The sequence below is a fragment of the Chaetodon auriga genome, chromosome 2, assembly GCF_051107435.1.
Source record: "Chaetodon auriga isolate fChaAug3 chromosome 2, fChaAug3.hap1, whole genome shotgun sequence".
Taxonomy (NCBI): domain Eukaryota; kingdom Metazoa; phylum Chordata; class Actinopteri; order Chaetodontiformes; family Chaetodontidae; genus Chaetodon; species Chaetodon auriga.
The window spans coordinates 13,787,640-13,810,936 of NC_135075.1; the positions used below are offsets into that span (position 1 = coordinate 13,787,640).

At 41.1% G+C, this 23,297-nt stretch overlaps 2 protein-coding genes across 4 annotated transcripts; one reads left to right on the plus strand and one right to left on the minus strand.

The window, feature by feature from the left end:
• Positions 1-815: 815 nt before the first annotated feature.
• dgkab (diacylglycerol kinase, alpha b) lies at positions 816-13,158 on the minus strand. Its single transcript, XM_076755875.1, has 24 exons — positions 13,041-13,158; positions 12,141-12,222; positions 9,368-9,444; positions 9,118-9,262; positions 8,787-8,861; positions 8,570-8,619; positions 8,308-8,382; positions 8,066-8,182; positions 7,777-7,894; positions 7,470-7,558; positions 6,221-6,331; positions 6,034-6,132; positions 5,857-5,907; positions 5,061-5,134; positions 4,862-4,936; positions 4,681-4,766; positions 4,510-4,599; positions 4,241-4,401; positions 4,073-4,137; positions 3,893-3,983; positions 3,613-3,793; positions 3,350-3,470; positions 2,989-3,049; positions 816-2,000 (listed from the first exon to the last, which is right to left on the minus strand). The coding sequence occupies exons 2-24, from the start codon at positions 12,211-12,213 to the stop codon at positions 1,920-1,922; spliced, it is 2,166 nt and encodes a 721-aa protein (XP_076611990.1). The 5' UTR covers positions 12,214-12,222; positions 13,041-13,158; the 3' UTR covers positions 816-1,919.
• A 1,505-nt stretch (positions 13,159-14,663) lies between these two features.
• On the plus strand, positions 14,664-22,623 carry stx16 (syntaxin 16). Of its 3 annotated transcripts, none has more exons than XM_076755897.1 (8): positions 14,664-15,070; positions 18,225-18,332; positions 18,500-18,640; positions 19,546-19,708; positions 19,822-19,910; positions 20,185-20,328; positions 20,702-20,782; positions 21,055-22,623. In XM_076755897.1, the coding sequence occupies exons 1-8, from the start codon at positions 14,990-14,992 to the stop codon at positions 21,154-21,156; spliced, it is 909 nt and encodes a 302-aa protein (XP_076612012.1). In that variant the 5' UTR covers positions 14,664-14,989; the 3' UTR covers positions 21,157-22,623. The 3 variants fall into 3 exon arrangements, with proteins under 3 accessions (XP_076612012.1, XP_076612002.1, XP_076612021.1); XM_076755887.1 differs by having other exon boundaries at positions 14,841-15,115; XM_076755906.1 differs by lacking the exon at positions 14,664-15,070 and adding an exon at positions 17,655-18,063.
• The last annotated feature ends 674 nt before the right edge of the window (positions 22,624-23,297 follow it).

Below are 23,297 nucleotides of genomic sequence, written 5' to 3' on the forward strand. Positions count from 1 at the left end.
CACACACACACACACACACACACACACACACACACACACACACACACACACACACACGTCATCTACACTGAACTAAACCTTTGCTGTTGCCACTTCTGGATTAGTCCTTCTGCTTCCCCTCCCACACTGACGCAAAGCCTGCTTCATTGTATGCTGTCATGCTTTGGTATTAAGGAGATTTAAGCAACTTAGATTTAGAATTTCAATAAGTGGGCTGCACGCAGAGTAATACTACATGCACACAATACTTCAAATAAATACACCAGTAAATACTTGCTGACAAACAGCCTTTATGACAGATAAGCATGGGGGTACACTTCATACTGTGTTCTACAGTAGATGCTTTCACAGGCAAATGTGTGTTATTTCTACGCTGTTTAAAGCATCATAAGCAGCATGTTATTAAGATCTGTCATTTATATGATTGTGTAATCTTTCAAGTATGCTGCAATTTGTCCTGTGAAAGAGTTTAAGATTGAGATAGAAAGATTGAAATAGGGCTTTTGTATCCCCATTATAAATACTGTCTCATGTCAGTGCAACCAAACCTTTAGGAGCTTAATGTTGAGCTGGAACGATCCCCAAATATAAAAGGTCAGACAGGATATTACAAGGAGACAAAAGCCAGTCTTTAATCTAATTCCTTAGGAAACAAAAACTCATAGTGGGGCAACAGATGGTAATTATTTCCTTCACCTGTCCATTCACCAGCTAGTCAGTCTGAGGACAATTCAATAAATGTTGACAATGTGATGCTGTATGAGCCTAATGAGTATACACTACTGTCAGGACATGCAAATGACAATGACGCAATCTGATATTAAGACAATTTAATAAATGAACGTACAAGCATGTCACATGTTTATACAAGTATGCTGAAAATCCTGCACAAGACTTAATCCTGAAAGCTGAAGACACGTGATAAACATCACTGACACAATCTTAAACTTGGCATGTTTTTCCCACACATTTCTCCAGTCGCATAATATTTATACTGTATTTTATTTCTTTTCATAATCAGCAATATTTCAATGGATTTCCTAATGTTTCAGTGTATTCTGTGATTGTTTTTATAAAGCCTCATCAATGGGAGAATCTTACTACAAAGAAAATGTAAAGGCATAAATTGTCAGTGAAGTTACCGGATGACAACACTGAGGAAACTACTAATACTCCTGTCCTGTACACCTCAATGTATTAAATACAATGTGATGTTTTTTTAAAGTAAACTTGGTTTGAGCTACATCAAAGCCCCCCAACGCTTTCAGGACTCAGTTTAACTTCAGAGCAGCTCTTTATGAAAACCACATTCAGTCACATTTAATCAAATGTTTCTCATTTTGTTTCTTCAACCTATTTAAGACACAGTAATAACGAACACAAATACACTTTTTCACTTGGATGAACACTGACGGCGACGGACACTAGAACAGACAGGTAGGAAAGTGTTGTTGAACGAGGTGAGCTGCTGTGAGCTTCTGAAGGCTGAACAAAGCCAGTTCATCACCAGCTGCATTAGGAAGAACACATGAAAGTCATCAAGACACTACTGTAAATATGACTGACCACAAAAAAAACCTATCACGACATAAATACGCAGATAAAATCTTTTTCCATATACTGCAGATACATGCTCATTTAAAAAAAAAAGAAATGGATGCATTACATTGACGTTGGCACACGATAGCAGCGATCAGACTGAGCAGTGAAATTTTGTTTTGGTCTCTCAGTGTGGTCTCTGCCTACAGTGGCTGTACTTTGAAATCCTTTAAAATTATACCAGGGATTAAGTGCAAAAGACATACACAATAATACTAAATAATAAGAAGACACAGTTACAATCTCTTTTAAATACTCAGCCTGCGTCATTTTCACGATAATACAGGTGGTCTGTTGGAGGATGCAGTGGAACCATTAATCTACTTGAGGTGAAAGAAGCCGGATGGTTTTGCTGGTGCAGCCATCAGCATGTTAGCTTGGTTCTTGTGAGTTATGTGGATCTATAATAAATAAAGAAACACAGCTTTGATTCAAGACAATTTAATGATGATAAAACATACAAACACAACATGCAAAAACTGTACCCTCCCAAACGGCCTGGTAAAACAAGTATTCTGTCTACACTTCAGTTAAATCAAGGTTGTTCCCTTTATCTTAAAATAAACTAAACGCATACTTTTACTTTGAAGACACATCACATCCTGTGTTATTTAAGCTCTCTCTGGCCCACTTCCAGTATCCGCCCTCAGCCCTGAGCACTGAGTCCTACCTGACTTTAAATGACGTCAGATGTATGATCAGAGCGTAAAAGAGGGCGCAAGGGTTCCAAACACTCAGCTGCCAATTTATTAGGTACAACTGGCTAAAACTAATGCCGACTAATACAACAGAACAGACATAAAGCTACTTTCATGAAGGTTATAATGCTTAGTTTTTTAAGCTGTTTAACAGGTTTGACAATTTTGGAGGTTGCAGTGTGTGTTGCTGTTGAACTGTCTTTTGTTATGAGGGTAAAGCACATATTAAAAATCTGCACGCTGCTATAGCTGAGTGCATGTAGACCTTTTCTTGGCTTCTCTTTAGTTTGTGTGTGTGTGTGCGTGTGTGTGTGTTCAGAGGGCTGGAGGTTGTTTGCTAACTGAAATGTTGTTGCTCCTATCTGTGCTATAACAGCAACACGTCTCTGCCACAGTAATCAAAACAAAGGTAGGGACAAACTTGACTAAGCTGCTCACTACAATGCTGTAACCACTTGCATTTAACAAATCTAATGTAATGTCTGAGTCTTGACCAGTGACTGTAAATAAAGATGGATGCTGCATCTCCTCTTCCATCGATGTACTGGCTGTTCAGGTCAGCTGTCTGTCACGATAGGGCGGCATTTATGATTTATACTGCAGCCAGACAGCAGGGGCCGTCATGTCGTCCATCTTTACATACAGTCATTGATCTTGACTCTTTGTGCTGAATTAGACTCGTAATACTTACAGTGCACGGCGGCTGCATCCACGGCTCCCCATCGATTTGCATGGGCAGAGCTTTGACTGTCCTGCACACAGGGAGCAGAGAAAGAGAGATTTAATTATACTCTACTATTCATACTGTAGCACTGAGTGAGTCAAATGTGTGGATATTTACAACAGACTAACCCTAATGTGCCTGGAACACCTGACGATATAATGCATCCAAATCAATTGCCACATACAGCCTTATAATGTTTCATTTTAATAAAGAGTGTTTTGACTCCACTCCGTGGTTATTTTTGAGGCTGTTGCATGTGGCGTTGCTGTATTCAGCCATCTTATGTCGTCAGGCATTTGTCAGCCACCTGTAAGTGAAAGCACACAACCTGATGGTAATTTGGGAAGTCTGTGCCAGTCTGTGCCCGGCGCTCTTCAGTCCAGTGTAGATCTGTCCCATCTCTATGGCTCCTTCCAGCCCCACCACCTCCAGTCGCTTATCGCTCACATCTGCGGAGAGACAACACACAAAGATCGAGTCCAAACAGGTTGATGGCATCCGCATGCAGGAAGACGGGGAGGGCCCACTGACAGTACTTGGGCACTATAAATGAGGTGATTTAGGAGAGTGCAGTGATGACAATTCCCGCACCTTGTGAGATTGTTTTAAGAAGTTCAGGGTCAGTGATGACCTCACTGTGCTCCACGTCTGGCACATTGTCAGGCTTCTTGGACTCGCCCCAGAGGTTGGAGCCTCCATGCATGCTGGGTATGTTGAGGACAGCTATGCCCTCCAGAGACATGTTGCTCAGGTCCAGAGATCTCCCACAACACTGAGAGAAGCAAAACAACAGGTTGTTTTCTGCATGCAAGACTGAGAACACATAAGCAATTATATGAATTACAAATAAGTAGTTTTTAGAAATTCTCACCTCAATCGTGAGACAATCCTTCAGCTTCTTGCAAGAGGCAGAGATGGTCTCAGTGGTGGCAAACTCAAAATACCAAAGTTTGTTCTTCATTCTTAAAAACAACAGAGAACAAGAACATAACTTATTAAAAAATGTTCAGTTCTGTTACACTAGAAAAGACCAGTTAGTGTGATTCCTCACCTGCTGTTGAACCTCTGGGGGTATTTCTCTCTCATGGAGTGGAAACGATGAGCAATAGAGGCATCCTGCTCACATGGATACATGTGTAATTAATAATATTAAGCTGTAAAAATCAACCAATAATCATTTGTGATGTTATCATTCTTCCAAACTGAGGTAATGACTCACCACTCCAATAGAGAAGTAGTTGTTGATGATCTCGTAGGGCACAGGGTCTCCTGCCTCTTGGGGATCGTCTGGTATCACCTGGATGCTCCAGCGGTCCATGAGAACCAGTTCGCTGGTTTCGATCTCCTTCAGGATCTCTCTCAAGTCTGACCCCTCGTAGCCTTTTGTGGGATTACAAAAGAGGCAAAAAAAGAGGATAAATGAACGCTCCAGTGTCAGTGCTAATATCTCAGTGACGGTGGTTTAGAGTTAATGTGTTGATGGTTTACCTCCCCCCCAGCGTAGACAGCGAGCCAGGTCATTCCCAGTGCCCAGAGGCAGGACAGCTACGGGGGGACGCACCTGGAGGTCTTCCCTGTCTGAAATCACAGGTACTTTACTTTAGCCTTGGAGACGATTATCTTAACCACCTCTCTGAAACCCAGAAGGACCTACAGTACCTATAGCATCCAGAAGCCACCCGACGGTGCCGTCTCCTCCACACACCAGGATCCTGTACTCACGCAGATTGCGGAAGAAGTGCAGCCTGAAGACACAAAGACGACATTAATGTGAAGAAACTCGAATGAAGTGTAGAATCCAACGATAACAAGCACTCATAGAGGTAAAAGTGCACTGTACCCTGGTGCAGGACCTCCGCTGGACAGGTTGTACACTTGACGTGGGTTCAGCAGGTACTGAAACTTCCTGAGAACTCTGTGGAAAACACAACACAGACAAATCAGCACGCCCAGAGAGACAGGAGGCGACATGAAAATGAATGGATCAATTTTGCATTATGGGGTAAAATAAAGTTACACAAACGTATTAGGCTGCTCACCGTTCACCCTGCTTTCCTCCACTTTTTGGGTTGACAAACACCAGCAGAGGGTGGGTGTCTGGAATTGGAACAATCTGAAGGAAAATACATGACAGATTAAGTTCCCATTCACAGCTCAACTAAACTCGACTTCCTCACCAAAGATCCAGGTTTCCAGGTGTCCTGTCTCGCACTAAAAAAGCTTCACAGTCCTTAATATTTAAACATTATGATGATATAGTGCCATGGCAGGTATTTTTAGTTTCAGGAATATTCAGCTGATAAATGTTGGCAGTGAATGCTGAGCTCTTAACAGAGGCAGTGCATGAAGCCATATTTTAAAGGCATATTGCTGCAGGAGGAACTGTCTCTGTAAGTTCTTCCTCAGCCATTGTTACCATTGGGGTTGACTGAAATCAGCATAATTTTATTCTACATTATTGAAGTAACAGCCACTTTTAAAGTTTACAGGAGGTGATTGTCTGGTACTTTAAACTTCAATACTCGAACAGTGAGGCTTGTCCCTGCAGAAGCGGACATAATCAAGACAGATGTATTTGTCCATGACTTCATCCAATACACTGAAATGAACTCAAACAGATGACAAACGCAGTGGTACAGTCCGCTCAAATATGAAAATCTTAATTAAAAGAAAAAAAAAACATGACGAATCACTAAAATTGGAGATTCTCCCAAAGCAATGATATGCAGATGGTCGTTTGAGCAGACAACTTGAAGGAGACTTCACAGAGAAAACACATGGGTGTACAGTTGGAAAAGGACTGAAAGTGTGTAGGATGATTTGATAACAGCAGACCTGCAGGACGTGGCCATCAGGAGTGACATTTAACAAGCTGGTGTCCTCCTCCTGCAGGAAACAACAGACAATTAACCGACAAACAGGCAATTAACCGACAATAATGCTAAAAATGTCAAACCGGATAAAGCCAAATTTATGCTCTTGGTATTTTTTTGGCTAAAGCTGCTTGTTTACCTTTGAGACAGCATATATGGCCCATGGAGGCAGTATATGATCTCTCAGTGGTCCACAATCACAGGAGGATAAGCCAGAGAAAACGCACTCATCATGACGCTTAAAAAGAGACCAGACTCAGTGAACATCTTCTAAGATCCTCTCTCGCAAATTCATTAATGTGCACACACACAAACACAGTCCTCACCATCTCCTGGCACCACACACAACGCCTCCCTGCTAAAGTTTTGATCTTCTTGTGGCAGATCTGACATTTAGTGGAGTTTCCGTCAGCTCTGATCCAGTCATGAGCTGCAACCTGAGACACAGAGGAGCAGAAAGGAGAGGCTGAGGATAAGGTTTAATCCACTACTATTACTTATCTTGTTGTTGTTAAAATTTATTCTAACAGGTTTTCAGAATCCATGGAAGTGTTTGCAGGATCACCACTCTCACTGCTTTCTCCTTTTCTAATTACCCAGGGTTGTTTTCACCTACATGATGTCTAGACAAGTCTAAAGATTCTTTCCAACTTCAGCTCCAGGAACAATGTTCATGTTCACTACCGCGGTGCCAAACAACAGGCCAGCCCTGAATGACTGCAGGAAAAATGTTGTTACACTTGACGTTAAAAGAATGAGCACAGGCCACACCCTCCGTAGAGCAGCTGTAGAAGTTATAGACGGTTTCCGATTTATGACTTTTTGGATAACCGCTGACAGGCTAACAAGCATCACCAGATCAAGTATCCCTGCAGCACACTGGCACCTCAAACCTTCAAGAACAGCTGAGGAACTGCAGCCAGTTCACTGCTGTGTGCCATTAAAGATAGAGTGAATCAGTGAGTTGTGACTGTGACGCTACACCGGAAAGACAGTGAACAGATCATTGTCTGCGCTTGTACAAAATCAGGACATTTAACAGATGTACGGAGCAGACTGTGCTGGCTGTAATCCGCACTTAAAAAAACACTGATGGGTTGCACTTATTACTGACTAATGCACTGTAATGTTCATTATTGTTAATGTGTTCTCTTTTTACTGACCAAAAACAGAACTGACATGAATATATTCACATGACAAATGTCAGCCTGCAGTTCATTCCTGACCCTGAAAACAATAGTTTGACGATATGAAAAGGTTATATAACTCAAGGATGGTTTTTTCCACAGATTTTGTTTAAATGTGACAAAAAGACTTTAAAGGATTAGTCTGCTGATACTCTATTACAAGTTACACGCATACGGTAGTTTATCTTGAGTCAATCCCACACGTGTGTCCTGCTGTTGGAAATACTCACTACAGCACCAAATCTGTATTCATCCGCAGCTGAAAATAGTCCCCGACATACGCACTGTCGTTTGACTTAAAACTCACATGCTGGTTTATGTGTAACTGTAAGTTTGAAACACAGAAATGAATGAATGAGAACCAAAGCGGGGCTGTCGTGCTACTTACAGAAATCTCCTTTTTAGATTTGACAAAGGTGGGAGCACATGCCTCAGGATTCTTGTTGGCACACTGATTGTGGACGGTGTACTTGCAACCTGAAGAAGAACCAATATTTCAGACGTGCATGAGTTCATGGCAAAACCACTCTACTCATACATATATGTCATTCCACAGTCAAATGCATTTATTTTGATTCATGGAAAACTACAGCAATTAACAGACAAATGAACTAGAAAAGGTGTGCCTCCTCCACTTCAACAGTGCTCCGTATGAGGTGCGTGGCTGCCCCCTGTTGGCGGCTGTGAGCTCTTACAGGTGCAGCAGAGTCCCTGCTTCCCGAGGCCGAGCAGCATGCTCTGACAAACACCGCAATAGGTCGGCTTGTTAAAGTGCTTCATCCTCCAAATGTGCTGCCCATCCCTCTCTGTCATCTGTGGATGAGGGGACGACAAAAAAGACTTTAGAGAGGACAAAAGAAAAGACAAATAGGAACCCCAGGTGATCACACTGATGTTGGTTTCTTTCCAACAACGTTAACAAAACAGAGGATGTTGAAGGGACATTTAAGTGCTGTATGTGGAGTCAAACGGTTGTTCAGTCACCTTCAGTCCAAGCAGAACAAGTAAAGGCACGTTGTTCATGCCTCCCTTCACCCATTCCTCCAGAGTGACAGTCCCGCTGTCGTCCACATCGATCGCTGTCATCATGTCTTTGAGCACCTGTCCAATACCAAAAACAATCATCAGTTATCACAGATTTAGTGCAAATTTTTCATCATAGCATCACAAAAAATCTGAATTTACAAGCTTAAAAATGAAAAAAGACGTCAAGAAGAGACTCGTACTGGTCTGAGTTCAGTCACATCCCAGCCCAGGTAATCAGCAGCTCGCATCATCTGGTTGATAATACGATCCACCTCCTGATGGAGAGACAACAGGGTTTACATGGATTTCCATCTTCATGCAAAGTACTGTAACCTATGCTAATCTTGTTGTGTGCTGTACATCACAAGTAGGTATACAACTCCACAAAAATAAACATCCTGTGTGTTACAAAAACCAAACAGAGCAGTTCGAGAACCTCATCAGTGATTGTGAGTAACTCACAGAGCTGTCCAGGAGTCCGTTGCCATCTTTATCGTAAAGTCTGAAAGTAACTAGAAACAAAAAGTCAGTCAGTCTGCGATCCAACCATTGATTTTTTTCACTTTCTCAAACCTTCCTTACACCAGTCTTAACCATTCAGCAGTGGTGAATGTACATTAAATGCAGTTGCACTATAATCAAATGTCACAAAATGGTGCAACATGTAGGTAAAACCAACATTCGAGCTTCTCCCGTGGAAGTCCTTCCTCCAGCACTGAGAAGTAACAGGACACATCGCGAAGAAAGACCCCACCTGAAAACAAAGGAATGGAAAGAACCTATTGACTGAACTGGAAACCTTTATTACATCAGGTCATCACACAGCATTATTTTTTTTAAGTTCTGCAGTATAAAAGCAAATACATTAGGTTGGTATTTGGAACAGAGAAACAAACAGGTGGGCTTCGGACCAAGTGTCCAACAGGAAATAGGAAACAGCACCTGCCTGCTCCATGCTGTAACGTAAAAGAAGACAGGATGTGACTTTCAAAATAATAATAATAATTTACCTCCTTGGGGCAGAGGGCCCTTTATGGACCCGTCCTGCTCTACATGTTGAAAGTAGCGAAAAAGCCTTTGGCAGAAATCTGCAGGGAAGTCATCCACTTCTAGGTAGGTCTTGATGAAGAGACCGAAGCCCACTGCATCGACGCGCTGTGGAATGAAACGAAACTCACTGCCAGGTGAAAATGAGTAGGCTGTAAAATAAAGGTTTACCACATGTATCATTGTCCAGAAAAGATCTGGTGCATGACTTACCTCTCCAAAGCTGTGCTGGCCCAGTCGACCCCCAGGCTGAAACTCCTTAATCACATCTTTGACACTCAAACTACTGTCTGCGAAGACGACATTGAAGAGGTCAAAAGGTGACAGACAAATCAAAAAGCACAAGAAAAGGATTAAATGTAATACATCATACTGATCTCTCTGTTCTGACCACAACTGATGAAAAACATTCTGCAGTAAAACCAATTCAGTTCTTTTCCTTTTCGCCATTTATCCCACACATTAATTACATGGCTGCTGAGTGCTAAAACACAAAAAACATATGTGAGATCATCACTAATTGTGGACGAACTGTGTGTACCCTACATTAAATCTGGGCCCTGCCGTCAGAGGTAGCACACAGCAACGCGTCCTCTGGTCCAGAGAGGAGCGGGTGTAATTATCTGTTCATCCATTATCCAATGGTGCAAATACGCACCCCCCCAGCACTAAAAGCCTACACACCCATTTCATTTCTTTCAAAGCCTCTGAGTGTACGCCATAATATTTTTAGCCCCGCACCACTTTTAGTTTCCTGTCATCAGGTCTATTCTGCATCAGCTCAAACACCGGCGCAAAGCACGCACTTACATTTTGGAGCCGTTGTTTGTGTTCTTGTGTCGATGCTGAATGATCCTCCAGAGAAACATTATGGAGTGTTCTTTGTGTTGATGGTGCATGATTATCAGGAACTTTCTTCTCAGTTTTTTATTTTATGATGCTGATTTCCGATGCTTAGTGATTATTGCTGCTTTCAATTTTTGTGAGAAAGAATTGATCTCCCAAAGGAGACATTCTCAAGTTTGAAAGTCACCAGAAACCCATTATGAGTGATCCATCAGGTATAAGAAATGTCTGCAGGTCAGATCAGATCAGATCTCAGATCAGTCAGATTGAATTTTTCAGTTTCTATAAATTTAGCACACAGCATTCAGCATTTTACTCCCCTTCACTCTCCTCTGCTGGACAGAGAATTCTCATTGATTTAACATGAACATTTCTTTTTCTTCTTGTGTAAAATGATGTGTAATAATACTATTACAAGTAAAAGTACTACATTTCAAACCATCGCATATTTAAGGTATCAAAAGTAAAAGACCTCCATCTTTTATGCAGACAAATGGTCCCTGTGATTGTTTCACCCATCAGTCTATTTTCTTCCTTCCTCATCTGTGGCCAGGTCACAGTGGCAGCACACTAAGCAAGGCAGTCCACACGTTTCTCTGTATATCAAAAATTAGTTGGAAACCCTGGCAGAGGCCAACACCCACTGGAAAAGTGTTTGACCACAAAGTCAATCATCAATCTCTGGCCTAAAGTTTTCTGATACCAAGTACGCTTATGAACCACCTTATGCCTGGACATGGTGTTCATTATGGTCAATCCATGAGTAGCACAGAAGTCCAACAACAAACCGTTCTTCAGGTTCAGATCAGACAGGCCATTCCTCCCAGTCACCCCCTCAATGTTTCTCCAACATTACCTATGTGAGCGTGGCAGTCACCCTACATAACTATAGAGTCTCTAGGCGGGATCTATTACAAGACCCCACTCAGCGACTCCAAGAAGGCTGAGTACTGCGCTGCTTTTTGGTGCATAAGCACAAACAACAGTCAAGGCCTCCCTCTCAATGACTTTCAGAGAGGCAACCCTGTCGTTCTCCAGGAAAAACTCCAACACAGAAGCGCTCAGTGGGAGCTTGTGAGCATCCCCACACTTGCCCAGCACCTCTCACCCTAGACAACTCTGGATAAAGAGAGTTTGGTTCCACATCCGGTTCCATGTGTAGAGGTGGGCCCAACCATATGTAGCTGGTGCTGCTCCACCTTCCACACCGGCTCAGGTTCTCTCCCCGCCAGAGAGATGAAGATCTACATTCCTAGAACCAGCTGCGATGCCAGGGGTTTGCACACCTACATTCCCGCTTGCAATGCATCCAACCCCAATACCAATCTCTGTGGGTGGTGGGCCCATGGAGCGGTGGCTCCATGTAGTTTTGTCAAGGTGTGACCAGCCAAGCCCCATGGGTCAAGGTCAAGGCATCAGACACTTGCTTTGCTCCCAGGTATGGCTCCAGGGGAGAGCCAAGTACTGCAGCTCCTTCTTGGCAGCCTTGTCATGCAGACTTGCACTTAGCCTGGCCCATTCCCTTGACCAATTTGCCTTGGAAGACCCTACCAGAAGCTTCTGACCCTGACAACACAGCTCCCAGGGTAACAGGGGAAGGCAAACTCCATTCACCATATTAACGTGGTGATTCTTGAAGGAGCTGATTGTTAGATACTTACATAAAATGATGTAAGTATTGTTGCTTGTGTATTAATTTGGAAGTAGCATTCTGCTGTTGCAGTTGATCTATGTGGAGCTGTTTTTTATTTTACACAGTTGCATTGTTTAATCTATAACAGTGTGTCACACTGAGCTCATGAGCCGATTACATGTTTTGTATTTAAAATATTAAATCCGCAATGTAAGTAGTAGCTGTCAGATAAATGTAGTGGAGTAGAAGTAGAGAGTAACACAAAATGGAAACATTTCAGTAAAGTACAAGTACCTTAAAATTGTACTTTAGTATAAGTATTTCATTTTATTCCACCACTGAAAATCATTATACTTTATATATACATATTCATTCATATGTGGATATAAAGGCAGTTCTACAATAAAATAAATATATGGACTTCAACTCTTCAGCTGGTCTCTTTATGTTTTACATGCTGTTTTGACAAGTCAGTAATATTAATAATTGCATTTGCAATTGACTTACATTCCATGTAATGCTGCAGCTGGATAAAATCCACAGGAGTCAGAGATCCTTCTGTATCGTCAGGCGAGGCCATGCCGATGAGCTGAATGAGCAAAGAGAACACAATTAAATCAGTTGGAGAGATGACAGGGAGGAGAGCAACCCCAGGGTGAAGCGTTAACCTCTACAGAGGTGGCAGAAACAAGGAGTTAGCCTTTCATTTAATAGGTCTTAGGCCATTCACTGTTGTGGCAGTGACTCACATGAACTGGTTAGCCTCCATTCCTTGGATTGCACATACCAGTAGTACGTCAAACACTCCTCTCGTAATGGACACTGATCAACCACAGACTTCAGATATTTATCAAGTCTGAACCTCAGGCATCACCAATTATTAGACCTACTACACCACATTCAATGAAGGTAGGACATTTTTATCCTGCAAATATTAGTTCACACTTTCAGAAAGGTGGCAATGGATCAGATGCTTGTAACAAGATCTGACAAAATGAGGATTTGCCCACGAGTATTAACATGTGTGTGGCAGAGTTTCAGCCTCAAATGACAGAGATTTTACTGTCACAAGCAGAAAATGAAAATAAAATTCAACACCAGCCTGTATGAACATTGATGGAGCTGCTGAATGTGTCCAGCTATATTCTCTGCAAAAGTCCCCTGACCCATAAAAAACACTTCCAATAATAATAATAATAATAATAATAATAATAATAATGGCAAATAGAAGCAAATCACAAATCACCTATTAACACAAACTTTTTAAAAGGCGCATCCATGTGACAGGATTAGAGTTTAAAGTCAGGGTGCATGACTGAGGGACAGGCACCGCTTTTTCTCTCTACCTGCTGCACAGGTGTTCAGTCATCCAGACAGGAAGACGACCGAACCCTTAACGCGCCTTACCTTTCTCTCTCCTCTTCTGCAGACTTCAGCAGAGGCAAATCAAAAGCAGTTCCCCGTACACGGAACTCCACGACACGGAAACGATATGCTGGTTGACGGCAGCTGGAGCTTGGAGGTGAATGTCCGCTGCGGCATTAGCGGATATAAGGGATTAAGAACGAGCGGAGGAGGAGCTTTTGGCGACATAATTACAGATAGTGGCACCGCCTCGCGCGCGCGCGCGCACACACACACACACACACACACACACACACACACACACACACACACACACACACACACACACACAAATGCAACAGGCACGCGCACTTGTTTGATTTATTGTGCCCTCCCAACGAGTGAACGCATCTCCTAAATACTGCGGCTCTAAGCCCTAAAACTCAGGCAGAGGTTCAGGCCGTCTTGTTCCCAGCGTTAACAGAGTGAATGAGCAGATGCAACTGAATGAATGTGAACCCTGAAAGCTCTTTGCAGAAAAGATGTGAGACTTAACATTTACTATAACCTGTTGAATTTTGCCAGTTTCCATGGATTTTGCAAGAGACAGTAAATTGTTTTCTCAAGCTGTTATTTGAGGACATATCTGACACACTAATGCCAGCCTGAATGGTCTTAAAGAGGGACATAAAATCAATCTGTGAGGTCCATAAAGCATGGTCAAAAATAGATAAGATGTGCTGAGGCAGTGACTAATGCATTCTAAATTCACTGAAGATTAATCCTACAAACTGGATGTGGAGGACCGGTTGGCAGGTCAAAGGTTTGTCTGCTGAGGCAGTGACATCTGTAGGTACCTATCTGCTGTTGAACGCTTCAAATACCCGTGTCCAACTAGAAGAGCAACACAATATATATACTTGTGAGTGCAGGCAAAAGAGGAAAAACATAAATATAAAGGAACATTATAGCAAATATGAAAGCAACACGGGTATGACATGACCATGTGGACAAAAGAGAAAAAGGGTCATACAAAGATGCAAGGCCAGTGAGTGGATAAATAATTAGTTATAGTCAGTTACTCATGCCTTGTGCATGATGATATATTTGCATTGCATTGTGGGAAAATACTTAATGGATTTGGATTTAATATTGGTATAATAACTGCCACTGTGCACATAATGAGCAATATATTGCTGTTCTTTACAAAAATGAGAAATTTATGTTTTCTCGTGTGAAATATAAATTAATGTCCAATAATCACGTGGAAATGTGTAAACTGAAATTCTGTTTTACCAATAATATTACATGTGACATTGCTGTTTTCACATGGGATGTCTTACATTTAACATGGGATCTGGAAATCACATTTTGTTGTGTATGTCATATAAGCAAACAACTGAAGATCCAACACAAGTTGAAGACAGTTAAAAGCTTTGGAAAAAGTTGGTAAGTGGACCTTGCACTGTTTTGTCAAGCTACTGTTTCTGTGGTCTAGACTGAACTTTTTTGCTTAAACAAGTCTAATCTTTTGAAACAACCCTGGAGATAATGACTGTGTATTGACAGAGACGGTTGTCTCTCTATAGGCGATAAGTCTGTTCTTCGCCGAGCGGTAGGGGGCGATCATGGTGCCTCAGTTACTGCAGTAAATGAGTAGTAGAAGAAGAAACAGGCTACGCAGGTGTTTACGTTTTTCCGACTTCCGTAGCTGGTCAAAGCGCAACAGCGTTACCAATCTAACGTTAAGTCCAAAAATTTAGAAGAACCTGTCGGTCATGTTTCTCATTTTTACCTTAGTATTAGAGATGCTTGACAGATAAATACTATTAACGTCGTTTGCTGTCCACTGTCGGCGCTGTATCGCGAGTTTTCCTCACCCATCGCAGCAAAGCTAAAGCTAAAGCTAGCGGTGTGTTAGCTGCGGGTCAGCGGCGGTGGACATAGTTCAATAAATCATCGCCTGATCCGCACTTTGTCCATTGTTAATTTAGATATCAAACAAAGCAGTCATGGCAACTAGGCGTCTGACCGATGCCTTCTTGTTAATGCGGAACAATGCAATCCAAAACCGGCAGATATTGGCTGAGCAAGTGAGTACATACGACCCCCGTCTGAGTACACGTAGCAATGCTGCGGTGAGTGGTCTGCATCGTTTTGACATTTTTACTGTGTGTTTGCATATAGCCAGTCACTGAGTCACCGTGTTAGCTAGATATAGTTGTGTGTTAGTAGCTGTTAATCATTAGTCAGGAAGACCTCTACACCGGTGCTGTGTCTGTGCCCCGTAATATCACCTCAGGACTGATTAATATGATGGAGGAGGATGAAGAGGGCTGTGCAGGCACATTATTCACCTCTTAATAGCTAATTGTCTACATTAGACGTATAATATAAAAATGAAACCAGCTAAGTAGAAGTCTGTATTCTCTTATTTGTAAGATAAAAAATAAGTTTGTAAATTGGTGATGATGTAAATTGGGTGGGATTTGGGGAAAGTTAGAGCATGTTTTCTAATGTCTACATAGTAATAGTGTGCTGTGGCGTCTACATAGTAATTTCATGAGTATAGTCTAGATCAAATTGTGCCTGTAACCTGTAAGTGATTGTTCCACTAGAATGATGCTGGTTTTCCCTTGCGTTAATAAAAATGTGTGACAAACTGGAAGATTGCTGTATAACATTCCTGAAAACTACTGGAGCTACCATGATTTATCAATTAGTTGTCAACAATTAAATGAATTGGCAACTATTTTGATAATCAATTTATCGGTTTGAGTGTTTTTAAGAAAAAGTCAAAATTCTTTCTTTCTTTCTTCCTTTCGTTCTTCACTTCTTCATGACAGTAAATTGAATATCTTTGGTCTATGGATAAAAGAAGACAGTTGAGGACGTCATCTTGGGCTTTGGGGAACACTGTTCAACATTTTCACCATTTTCTGACATTTCATAGATCAAACAACTAATCAGTTAATCGAGAAAGTCATCGACTGATTAATAGACGATGAAAATAATTCAGTTGCAGCCCTAAAAAGTACTGGTTGTCAGCCAGAACTATTCATATCATTTGGCCTCTTTCACCAGTTCTCCTGATACCATGGCTGTCTTGTCCCCAGAATTGTTAATCAGCACAAAGCTTCCTCATTATGTGGAACGACAAAATAGTGCACCAGAGATTGTTGTGCCGGTAGAAATTGAGCCGTCAGCCCCCCATGACGGAATCAACTTAACCTATAGCAGAAACAGTGAGTTTTATCTCGACATTGATGATGACGTGCTGCATGTCAGCGTCAGGTCTGTACCACTCCAGTGGAAAAAAAAAAAACATAGTTCTCTACAAATTATTTCTTCAGTCATTTTCATTGACTTCTTGCACACGGTCAATAAAATGTCAGTTTGTAATACTCCAGAGCATAAGGGAGTCAACATACTCTCTGGAAGCTTGAGCAGGAGCAGGTCACGGCTCTCCTGTGCTTCTCTTGAGTTCACCTCATGTCTCTACAAGAGGACACCAGGTGCAGCTGTAGGGTCCATATAACCATTCACACCCAGTTGTGGTAGATTCGTTGCTGCCAGCCTGTGCACCCAGAGCCATTGAACATGTGAGGATATCCCATCTGTTGAGTTGAGGATGTCTGTACTGCATTTCCCAAAAGATGCCACTGAGCAGGGTGATGACTTCTCCTAACCCTCGTTGTTCTGTCTTCCTGTGGCTCCTGGATGGACACTGTCTGTTAGTGCATCTCTGCTTATGACGCAGTGTAGAGTGTTGAGGTTTACCTCAGGACCATCAGCATGTAGGCGAAAACCTGAGTGAAAACCCGTGGCGGTGCTGTGGCCTGATACTCCAGAGCTGAGAGCATTTTTGTTGGGCAGATGAACAGCTCATACAGTCATTGCTGTCATTTCTCTCACCTAGAGCAAAAAACCTCCCCCATTTCTAACTCAGTCGGTCTCCTGCATTTTTACTAGAGCACCGTCGCGAGGTGATGCTGTTAATGTGTTAGCTTTGCCATTGATATTTTATGAGCAGTAAACAGCCCTCTTTCGACCCCTTACCTGACACTTATTACATCATTCCAACTATGTTGTGTGTTGTGTAGCTCAAATGGAGATGTAAAATGTTGACAGTCTAGTATCTCACTTGTCTTGTGCTGTGTCTGTTCAGTGTCTGTTTAGTCTTGGTGTCCTTGTATCAAGCTTCATCCATGTATATTATCAAACTGTGTTCATTTAAATGTCTCTGTGTTCCCCTCCAGTGTCACAGAGAAAATGTTGGTACTGTCTTTGGTGGTAAAATTCAATTTGAAGTGGATATGAATTAGTATTTTTAGAGCAGTCGACCACAGTCAAGCTAACAAAGTGAAACCTGAAAAAAAAAATATGTAACACAGGTGTTTCTTATTTCTGCTTTGCTTTAAGCCCCTTTGTCATCCAGCAGTATGCCACTTCCATTTCAGAGTGGTACAATTATGACACAGTACATATCCACAGGCTGAACTATATTTGCAGACTAAAGGCAGTGACTCAGCTAACTGCTTTGTTTGCCATTTTAACATGCACATTCAGCTTCCTGAAGCTGCTGTCCGCTCAGGTTTAAAATAACTGACTTTGACAGAGGAATATTAAAGTCCCACTCACTTCAAATCTTCTTAATAATATCTCCTTTCATTTTGTGAAACTCAGCCATCTCAGGTCATCTTGGGGCTCAGCCATTTCAACCTCAACCTCTGTCTTTATTCTCTACTTCCAATGATTTCTTTAAGGGGAATTATTGTGCAGTGAGTCTGAGGTGAAGAATTATTTATTTTTGTATTCACACTGTAGTTTTACACTTTAGTACATAGACACACAAACTCAGGACAAATGTGAATATGACCCTATGTACCGCTGCTGTGCAGCAAATACCATTCTCATTTCAAAATTTCATTAGTTGGTTGGGGGGGGTGGCTGCAAAAACACTTTTAGTATCAGCTGCTGATTTTCTGGGGCTCACTTTCTGTTACTTCTGTCTCTCTCCTTTTCCTTGTTCTGTATTGGATGGGACCACTCTGCTATCTGCAAATCACATTAGGAGCTTGACGAGGTACTGTTGTTTCCCTTTGTGGTAGAACTAATTAAGACGCATAAAAATGTACACCATCATCTTCATGCTGAATTATTATATAAAATGTTTTAATAAAATAATAATTAATTTTTTTCCTTTTTTTTTCCTTTTTTTTTTTTTTTTTCTTTTTTTTTCCAAAGTTGGCTGATGACCGGATGGCCTTGGTGTCAGGAATTAGTCTGGATCCTGAAGCTGCCATTGGAGTCACCAAGAAACTACCCCCCAAATGGATAGAGGGGGTTGATGAGGTATAAATAAAGAGACCTATCTGAGGCCGACCCATGCAAAATATCTCTGTTTAATCTAAAGCTCACTAATACTTTACTAATACTGTAGCTTTGAATCCTGTTATCTTAAATCATTTATGTACAAAGTGAAGTCACATGGCTTTTAACCCTCAGACATTCCCTTTCAGATCCAGTATGACATCACACGGGTTCGGCAGAAGATGAAGGAACTGGCCTCACTTCATGACAAGCACATGAATCGTCCCACTCTTGATGACAGTAGTGAAGAGGAGCATGCCATAGAAATCACTACACAGGAGATCACACAGGTACAGTAATTCACCAGTCTAGTAATAGCGATTGAAAAGTAAACACCTGAACCCTCTGAACCACACAACCTGCCAGCAATTTTAAAAGATGTGTTTTCTTTTACAAAAATTGGCAAAGTTACACCATTTATCAAAGCCAGAAAAAATAGAAAATATCATTGGATTTTTGCATTTCTGACACTCCTTGAAACAAATCCTGTTCATTTCTGGAAAAATAACCAAATGTAACCTTAAAATCACTTTATTCTACATGTCTCACTTAAAATTTTGCCAAAAATAAACTGTTTGCACCAACCAGACCCTGTAAAAAACATTACATTTGCGCTCTCAGCACAGCTGGGCAGCCTTAATGACTTTTCACGTGACAGTAATTCAATGAAAAGTTGCCTGCAGGCTGTGTTTGCACAAAGCAGGCAGGAAGGGTTGCAGAAATGTAAGTGTAGCATGTGCAGCCCTTACTCGCTTTTACTTTTCTTTTTGTAAAATAAAGCATATTAAATCTTTTTTTTTGTTTCCCCTATTTGTCATTAAAACTCTGCTATACTACACAAAAGACAATTTTGAGTTCTCCCACCATCTAACCATGATTGTGATGTTCCCATAGAGGTGCAGGACTTATCCTGTATATTGCAGTGAAAATTGAACCCACAGTGAGTAAAAAACCTCCAGAAATTGTTTGGGGTTCAGAGGGTTAAAGCCTTTTTTTCCTATTGGAAACACTGCCTGAACTTTAGCATATTTTCAATCATTTTCAATTGGCAAGTGAGCGCTTGATAGAGTACTGATTGTCTTATTGTTTTAGGGGTTGTAAGGGACACATCTGACAGCATTTCATGTTGAGTTTCGATTTGAAAGGAAACATGGAGTTTGTTTCCGCTCCCTCAGTAATGTTGTGCTGATTGCAGATGTTTCATCGGTGCCAGCGAGCTGTGACGGGGTTGCAGTCTCGTTGTGGCCACTGCACCGAGCAGGAGGAGAGGCTATTGAGAAACGTGGTCTCGTCCCTGGCACAGAGCTTGCAGGAGCTGTCCACCAATTTCAGGCACACACAGTCCAGCTACCTAAAACGTAAGAGCTGCAGTAAGGCTGTGATTGGTCCTCCGACATTCTCATTCCTCACTGTTGCTTCACGAGCTGTTTTTCCCGCCATCTAATCTTCACGTCATTCGATTATATTCCAGGTATGAAGAATCGTGAGGAGAGGTCAAAGCACTTTTTTGACTCTGGACCCCTAATGGAAGAGGATGAAGATTTAGCTGTATATGACAAGGTGACCAGCTTTTTAAAATTCATCCAGTTGTTCAGATAAACCCCAGTGAGAGTTCAACACAGGCATCCTGGATACCAAGCAGAAATATAGATAAGAAAAAAAACACCCATTAAAAGTCTGGATGAACCGTCACTTTTTATTAAACTCACTAAAAGATAAAGAATGATATAAAATAAAGTATATGTTTGGGGAAAAAGTAAAAGTTTCTCCTACTGTCACCAACCAGTGGAACTGAAAGAAGAGATTATAGAGACATTTTCTGTCTTTGTTTCAGGGGTTCACAGACGACCAGCTGATGATGGTGGAGCAGAACACGGTTATGGTTGAAGAGCGAGAGAGGGAGATCCGACAAATAGTGCAGTCCATCTCAGACCTGAATGAGATTTTCCGGGACTTGGCTGGAATGGTGGTGGAACAGGTATTTGAAGCAGTCCTGACACGCTCACACACACAATCGAATAATAGACTCGTAATCATGGCGTGAGTTCAGCCGCTGAGCCACCAAAGACAAAGGCTCTTGTCCTCCATGTACAGGGGTGGGTTGTCACTGAGTTTCCCTAACGATTTCCAAAATGTAAGGCATCCTGGCACATTCACATTGCATTTTTTGTATCAACAAAGCTTGAATGAGAATTATTTATGTCAAAGCAGACCCGAGGTAAGAATGTAGGTGAGAATATAGGTTTCTGTTTATTATATAATAATATTAACTATGTTTAAAATAAAGGATCTACTATCAAAATAATGTTCCCCTGCTAACAAATTCCCTCTTCTTCTTCTTCTTCCCAAAGGGCACCGTTCTCGACAGAATTGACTTCAACGTGGAGCAGGCTTGTGTGAAAACAGATGATGGATTGAAGCAGTTACAAAAGGTAAACACAAAATGTTTGTGTCTTCAGACACATTTTGATTTTTTTGTTTGCTGTTAATTAAGATTTCTATGTTTGCTTGGAAGCTAATAATGAATGCTAACAACCAGCAGGGAAAACTTACAGTAAGCTAAAGACACAATTATGATAAAATTTAGCATATTGATTGAAAACAGGTTCCACCAAACGTCACAGCTTACAAATCTGTTTAAACTCAGAATTGAATTGAAAGCAAGTGAAAAGCAGTATTTGACTTTTTTCCGTTTTCTTTGCAGGCGGAACAGTATCAGAAGAAAAACAGAAAGATGCTGGTCATTTTGATCCTGTTCGTCATAGTCATTGTTCTAATTATTATTCTTTTTGGAACAAAGTTTTAATTATGCATTCCTCTGGCTTTTGTTTTCTGTGTGGGTGCTTGTTGTGCATCTGTGTGGACTTGGACTCTGTCTCGGTTCTGCTCAAAACAAAGCTGGTTGCCTTTCGTACCCACCAGGAAACGAAGAAAAAGAAATAACCCACGTCTCTTTACGGGTGCACTTTGGGCAGTGTGAAGATGTTTTTTTTTGTGGTTGATTTTAATGAAAGATACAATCAACAGTCTGTTTGAGCCGTGGCTGTTTTATCAAGTGACTCGCACCCAAATCGGTGAGACTCTGTGACAGAGGTTTGTGGAACCCGAGTGTGTTGACATATGTGTCTTAACAAAAGAAAACACATTGTGGTGTATAAAAATGGACAACCAATGTTTAAACGCTAAAGCAGAGCATCCTCTGCTTGAACTCCAAGCACGAATTGTGACGTCTGTTGTGTGACAATGCATCATTTCTGTCCAGTATCATTGCAAACATCTTGTGTCTGTGAGGAACATGTGACAAGAATGAGTGTTTGTGGAAGCAAAATATGCAGTAGATGTCATTTTACTGCAAATTCTTTCTCATCCCAACATTGCATTTATGTTCCGGCTCAGTATTTTAGCTTGGAAGACTAAAAGAAAATGTTTTGTATTAGGAAAGTACCAGATATGATCAGAACGGTTATTCAGCACCAAATATTCCTTTGGTTTAAGGACCACCTTGTTTTTTTTATTTATTTCTTTACTCCACAATAATAATGAGATTGTGTCACTCCACTGTTTGCCTGAGGAGGTTGTAGACAGCCATGAGCTTCCTCCCAATTCATCCTTTAATTTTAAAATACTACCGTGTCACACCTGCTGCACTTTTCATGAAGTGCTCATTTTAAAACCGTTGTTTTTGTCTTTCATGGTCCTTGCATAAAGTGCTACCTTTTTTAAACTCTTGCAGTTTGCACATATTGAGGCCTGAGGGGGAGGGGGTTGTGTTATGGATGTAATACTACTGTCATCTGTACGATGAAAAGAATTATTTATTTTTAATAACTTCAAATAATGAAGACGTTCGGTGGTGTTCTGTCTCAGGCAGAATTACTGTATAGTGAGTAAAGTATCTTTAGTCTTAACCCAGCAGTCATCGTCCTTTACTCTGAGAAAACTGTGATGTAGTCCAGCACAAGCACACATGAAGACAACATTATGATTTTGTTTTTCTTTTCAGATTGGACACATTTTATTTAGCTGTGTTGGAAGTTCTTGTGCTTTTGCTCCATAAAGACTGATAAGCTGAAGTGATGAAGAGCTTTATTCGACATATCTCTCCTCCACTCTACACTTTATACACCTGTTCAAATCATCTTTTGTCATTGATGTGAAGTTGTGTGTGAAAACTGCTTGTCCTAGTGGTATTCTACTTAAGTTTTGTTTTCCAAACAAAACCAGTGAGCAGACAGGAAATTGATTTGTTTTTTTTAATAAACCTGGAACATGATGGAGTTTTGTGTGTTTTGAACTGCAGCAAATAATGCAGAAATATAGATGAAACACGGTGAATATGCAGGCTATAAGAAGAAGATAGAGGTGATTTTTCTGTGACACAAAAAATGAGGGATGTTGCTGTTGCTCTGATTGTCACTGATATGATGGCTGAAGTCACCAAGTAATAGTATCACAATATCTAGATCTCAGGTTTAAAAATTAAATGGTGGATTATATCTAGATTTATCCCCCAAATAATATCAGCAACACAGGATGTACAAAGGTGAAGTATAACGTAAGCAGAGCATTATTTTGCTCCCCTTCATGCCTAAATATTGTAACACACTGATAACTGTTCTATTTACAAGTGTCTGGTGCACAGAGTTAATTTGGACTTATTTCAGGGTCTCTGAAAGGTCCTTCAACCCGGAAACTAAACTTTGTTTTGCATTTCAAATCAAAAGCCTCTTTAAGACCTTACACACACTACTGAGGTAGCTGAAACTACATACCCAGATGCTACATGTTGATCAAATGTAAGGACAATATAACTCATCGCTGTCTCTCAGGAAGTGCAAGCTAAAATTAAAAAGCCGAAACGCAACCTAGTTCAAATAACAACCGGTATCACCTGACCGTTAACCACAGCGTTAAACAGATAGCGTTAAACTAACTATTCTCATTTTA

Excerpts from the sequence above, each read along its gene's own strand:
- dgkab (XM_076755875.1), bottom strand. The coding sequence starts at position 12,213 with ATGGCCTCGCCTGACGATACAGAAGGATCTCTGACTCCTGTGGATTTT. Across the intron at positions 7,559-7,776 it reads GCAGGGACTCTGCTGCACCT|GTTGCAAGTACACCGTCCAC; the intron begins GTAAGAGCTCAC and ends GTTCTTCTTCAG. Across the intron at positions 2,001-2,988 it reads GGATGCAGCCGCCGTGCACT|ATCCACATAACTCACAAGAA; the intron begins GTAAGTATTACG and ends TATTTATTATAG.
- stx16 (XM_076755887.1), top strand. The coding sequence starts at position 14,990 with ATGGCAACTAGGCGTCTGACCGATGCCTTCTTGTTAATGCGGAACAAT. Across the intron at positions 15,116-18,224 it reads GTACACGTAGCAATGCTGCG|TTGGCTGATGACCGGATGGC; the intron begins GTGAGTGGTCTG and ends TTTTTTCCAAAG. Across the intron at positions 20,329-20,701 it reads CTGGAATGGTGGTGGAACAG|GGCACCGTTCTCGACAGAAT; the intron begins GTATTTGAAGCA and ends TTCTTCCCAAAG.